This window comes from Martes martes (assembly GCF_963455335.1).
Source record: "Martes martes genome assembly, chromosome: X".
Taxonomy (NCBI): Eukaryota; Metazoa; Chordata; class Mammalia; order Carnivora; family Mustelidae; genus Martes; species Martes martes.
In genome coordinates, this window is record NC_137897.1 from 59,686,211 (window position 1) to 59,691,399 (window position 5,189).

The following is a 5,189-nucleotide window of genomic DNA, read 5'->3' on the forward strand; positions in this document are numbered from 1 at the left end:
TTTGTACATGCACTCTCCTCTCCCTGGAGTGTCCTTCCCTGCCTTCGTTGCCTGTTTTTCTAGTTGCCCTTCCTGACTCCGTTTTTGTAACCCCTATTTGTGTTCCCATAGTACATGATGCTATTTTGAGATGACTACTTTATATACTATCTCACTGTATGTATTTCTTCCAAAATGGGGACTAAATTCTTCATCCCTCTACTCCATTGCCTAGCACCAAGCTTGTTTGTGATTTACTCCTTATTTGGAGTATTGGGGTGTGTGTGTGTATTGGTATATGAGCTTGCTTGCACAAATAAAGATCGTGAATCCGAATCTCTGCTGGGCACTCAGCGCTGTGGGCACGCGAAAGGTTTAACTAAAGCTTTTCGCAAGATCACCACCGATATTAAGGAGCATTAAACTATCTGTGACATCGGAAGCATCCCATACTGTGCAGCAGCGCAACACCTTCGCGCGAGCGCAGGGTGAATGAGGAGGGGCCAGGGCCAACTGCCTCCAGGCTATGGAGGTTGCGCGCAGGCGCACCCGGAAAGAAAGCCTCTCTTATTCGGCCCTCCCTTTCCAACCAGCTGCCGGCAGAGCTTGCAAATAGTCATTTCCGGGAAACAGGCGCTTGCTTTGTGGGGTGCAACATGGAGACGACCAGTGGAACTGCTGAGCCGGTGAGACGCTGCTCTGGGGTCGGGTGGGTGGGGAAGTCGAGCGGGGTCGAGCATTGAACACCATCTCTCCCCCTTCTTGTTCCCTTCCCAGGTTTCCGGGGAACTGGCGTCTGTGGCACATGCTCTTTCTCTCCCAGCCGAGTCTTATGGCAACGATGTGAGTATGACTCACCCCCAGCTCCCAACTCATTCAGCTAGCCTGGTATGTCTGCAGGGCCTGCCACGAAATTGTAACCTCCTGATGTCTTCTGTGAACCCTCTCCATGCCTGACAGAAACGGAGGCTTCTCATTCATTCTAACCTTTTTGGTCCACAAACCCAGGACAGATGCCGGTGGAAGTAATTCCCTAACTTTGCTGCAATAGAATCACCTGAGAAGCTTTTATATTTTCCGTTGTCCAGGTCACAATCTATACCAATTAAATCAAAATATCGGGGGAGGGGCGGTGAGAGTCAGAAACTGGTATTTTTTAAAGATTCCTGAATGATTTCATTATTCAGTAAAGTGGCACCAAATTATGGTATGCCTTGTTTAGATTCTTAAGAAGAAAGCATATGATATTTTTGAGGTACAAGATACAGGGACATGAGAATAGTATTAACACTCAAATAAAAGTGTGATTGATGTATGTTAGGTTAGAGTATAAGATCCAAAGGAGTTTTAGCCGAAGGAGAAACCCCTAAGAATTGAGACAGCAGTATAGGAAGACTTCACTGAGAAAGTGAATCTCTAACTGAATCCTCAAAGTATAGATGGACACAGGACATGGAGTAAGGCATGGAGGTGAAAATGCAAGTGGCTTTGCTGGGGTCAGTGAAATAGATCCATCTGGCTAGAGTGGGAGATTTTAATGGAACAGGTGATAGGTACTTGGTAAGGCTTATTTAATAATCTAGCCTGCTTCACAATACTGATTCAATTTTAAGTGTTATGGATGGGGAATTGGCCATCTTTTTTGGGGGGAGGAATTGGCTATCTTATAAACACAAATCTTATAAACAGATTATAACATGTTAGACTATTAAAAGTGAAGGGTATTTCACTTCGTTTATCTTACTTTGTTCTCCCAATAACTCAGTGATACATGTGAGTATATTGTATCAGTATTACAATGGTTTAATTGAGTCCTGAGAAGGCACTCTATCTTCTGCTTTATGTAGTCTCTCACACTTCACTAGCTGCTGGAAAAAAAGCCAGTGGCTTATGCTGTTGATTAGATTGTATAGGCAGCTTCTTTTGGTGGGTAGTTTCCTTCATTTAAGGACAAAAGTTTTCTGTTTTCCAAACCTATTAGTCCAGTTTTTATTCTTTGACAGTAGTGTTATTGACATTACCTAGACATCCACAGACATCTTTAATTTGTTCTCCAGTAGCAGAATTGGGAGATTCTGACCTGACATTCTTCACTCCTTTGCAGCCTGATATTGAGATGGCTTGGGCCATGAAAGCAATGCAGCATGCTGAAGTCTACTACAAGGTGAGTTGTCTGTTTTCATTATTAAGCAGAATTAAACATAGAATTGTAGTGTTTGGTTCTCTGCTAATCACTATTCTCAGCAAGTTAAAACATATGTATTTTGGAGATAATTTTGATTACTGTAAGATTTTACCCACAGAGAACAAGGGGGTGAAAGTGAATTTTGTTTTGACAATGAGGAGTTGTACTTCTTTGCCCAGTGTTCTGCTGCTAACTAGCAAAATGATTATGTAGTATGCAATTAATAAATGTTTGATGACTGAATGGACAATTCACAGAGGGCCATAGCCAGGCAGTACTAGGCCCAAAAGGGTTTGAACTGGTGGCAAGGACTGTAGTATATTATGGCCTTTGAAAACTATGTCATGATTTCATCTGGGACCTCGTCTGCCTGTACTTCCTAATAACTCTTCTGCCCTTAGAACCATAAAGATTTTCTGGGGAAGGGGGGATAGAAATGTAGTAAATTAGAGACTAGTTTATGTTATGTTGTCTTGTGTCTGGTAGCTGATTTCATCAGTTGACCCACAGTTCCTGAAACTCACCAAAGTGGATGACCAGATCTATTCTGAGTTTCGGGAAAATTTTGAGAAACTCAGGATAGATGTGTTGGATCCAGAAGAGCTCAAATCAGAATCAGCTAAAGAGGTAAGAATTCTCTCAAATATTGTATAGCATCTCACTAACAATTATTGATTGTGAAAACATTTTTATACATTCTAAACTTTTTTCAATATGTTTTAAGGAAATATATAAAGAACCAGGACTTTTATGTAGTTATAATCAACTAATAAGTAAGTTATGAAGTGAAATAAATATTTTTCTGGTATTTGAGTTTTTTTATGTACATTGGATCTATTTTTTTCCTTTTTTTTTTTTTGACTTGGATATTTTATCCCTTCCTACCCAGGTCTTTCAGAGGAGAAGGAACAAGTTACATTAGTAGTTTAGCTTGGATGGAGAGTTGGCAAATTGGCAAAAAAAAGTCTTGAATGGAGAATTGGCAAATAGGATACAGAGAGGTGTTTGAATTCTCTGGATTTAAGTTCTCATCATGGGCCATGGATACTAGGAGAACTTAGGTTTCCCATTGCTAACCTGATTAGCATACTTTTACAGTGTGCTAAAACTCTTATAGTGGGGAAAATACTTCCCTGAGAGTAGGTCCTTGGTTTGTGGTATATGTGACCTTTTAACATTGTTACTGTTAACTCTGTTACTGATCTTGGCAAAAGTACTTCTAGCAATGGACTTCTTTCTTAAAATTTAACTTTGTGACCTTGCCACATTCCTGCTGCCTTTGTCTCATTTGTGCTTCAGTCGGGATGAATAACTATTTTGGGCCGAGTTAACCAATAACTTAAAAACAAAACAATATATTTAAGAAGTCAAATTTTAATTCTGTAGCCAAGGATTTAAATATTTTGTCAAGTTAAAATATTGTTCGTGTTGAGAAATACCAGTCTAAGGACAATAGATAGCATAGAAACTCAGTGCTAGTGAAAGTAGAAATCAGCTCAGTCCTAGTCTCTTTCACTAGGGTACTTTATTTACTGAGGAAGTGGAGTCCCTTCTCCTGGCCTGACTTCACCAGCCTCCAGCATTTGTCAGCTAAGGCATCTTTTTTGCCTTTACAGAAGTGGAGGCCATTCTGCTTGAAATTTGACGGGATTGTAGAAGACTTCAACTATGGTACTTTGTTGCGACTGGATTGTTCCCAGGGCTACACTGAGGAAAACACCATCTTTGGTGAGATTCTTGCCTCTGGAGTGGTTTCTGTATAAGGAGATTGAGGGATCTGGTTTTACTGATGAATTAGTGACATGAATAGTTTGGGGATTATTTTATTTGTTACATATTTAAAGATCACGTTACTTTTCATTGAATAACTATGAGATAAGATGGTTAAGTATTTTCAGCCTCATTTAACAAGATTAGAATTCCACATCTTTGAAGTTTATGACTGTACTGGAATGCTTTGACTGTTAGTTCAGCTTTGTTAATAGACTTCCAGTAGGTTTAGAAAAGTAACTGTGACTAGGACAATAATCAATTCTATTCACCTTTCAGCCCCCAGGATACAATTTTTAGCAATTGAAATTGCTCGGAACCGAGAAGGCTATAACAAAGCAGTTTACACCAGTGTTCATGACAAAGAAGAAGAGAAAGAAGGCAACCATGGAAGAGAGAAAGGAACTGACAGTGGACAGGCAGAAGAGAAAGGAGCCATCAGAGAAAGAGAAAAAACGAAAACCAACAAAGGAGAAGAAAAAGAGAAAGGAGCCGACAAAGAAATCAGCAAGAGTGGTGAAACAGCTATGTAAGGTAGACAAGGAATAGCACCCTGGAAGCTGTGACCCAACTATGTCTACAGATACTATGATGCTACTTGCGCAGACCCTGTGGTTAAATGTATCTTTTTGTGCAACTGAAAGACATAAAGAAGTACATCTTCCTAGCCTAATAATCAAGAGCTACTTTTGTTGTTCTCTTGTATGAACCAGCTTAGAGACTATTAGGGTGTTAGTTGAGCATTTCTGGGTATAGTGTTTCTTGGTTCTCACCACTGGTCAAGTAAGAAATTTTACAAATAAATTTCTTTTGGTTCTTTTGACTATCTATAATTGACTTTTAAAAGATATTTCCAATTATTTGACACTACAGATTTTTTTTCAGGTATATAATCTTTTTGGCATGTCTAACAAAATGATTTTTGCCTATTTTTAAATGCTTATCATTGTTTCCTGCAGTAAAGTTTCCTCAAACCTGTTACGTTGTATATGGTTTGGGGATTAGAAGTCCCTATGTAAGGGTTAATTCCTGCTATTTGAGTCAGTATAGCTTTCTGATTTTCTTTGATATATCTGGCAAATATTTGATGAATATTCTATGGAGATAAGAGCTGGGGCCTGAACCTGTCAGACCAGTGAATGCAGCCCAGTTCACATTAGAAGAGCAGGAAACTGGACCTGCTTCAGTACCTGCTTTTCTTCTGGTACCCAAGTTGTTACCTGAAAGCTAGCAGAAATTAATAATTAAATATAAA

The 5,189-nt window shown here is 39.5% G+C and overlaps 1 protein-coding gene across 1 annotated transcript; it reads left to right on the forward strand.

Moving 5' to 3' along the window:
- Positions 1-506: 506 nt before the first annotated feature.
- Positions 507-4,755, forward strand: PBDC1 (polysaccharide biosynthesis domain containing 1). The gene is made up of 6 exons (XM_080795762.1): positions 507-665; positions 757-822; positions 2,084-2,143; positions 2,651-2,791; positions 3,781-3,892; positions 4,214-4,755. The coding sequence occupies exons 1-6, from the start codon at positions 636-638 to the stop codon at positions 4,465-4,467; spliced, it is 663 nt and encodes a 220-aa protein (XP_080651888.1). The 5' UTR covers positions 507-635; the 3' UTR covers positions 4,468-4,755.
- Positions 4,756-5,189: the final 434 nt, after the last annotated feature.

What these genes read in the sequence shown, in the direction of transcription:
- PBDC1 (XM_080795762.1), top strand. Translation starts at nt 636, where the DNA reads ATGGAGACGACCAGTGGAACTGCTGAGCCG. An exon ending in ATGCTGAAGTCTACTACAAG is followed by an intron (nt 2,144 to 2,650) that starts GTGAGTTGTCTG and finishes TGTGTCTGGTAG; the next exon opens with CTGATTTCATCAGTTGACCC. An exon ending in AATCAGAATCAGCTAAAGAG is followed by an intron (nt 2,792 to 3,780) that starts GTAAGAATTCTC and finishes TTGCCTTTACAG; the next exon opens with AAGTGGAGGCCATTCTGCTT.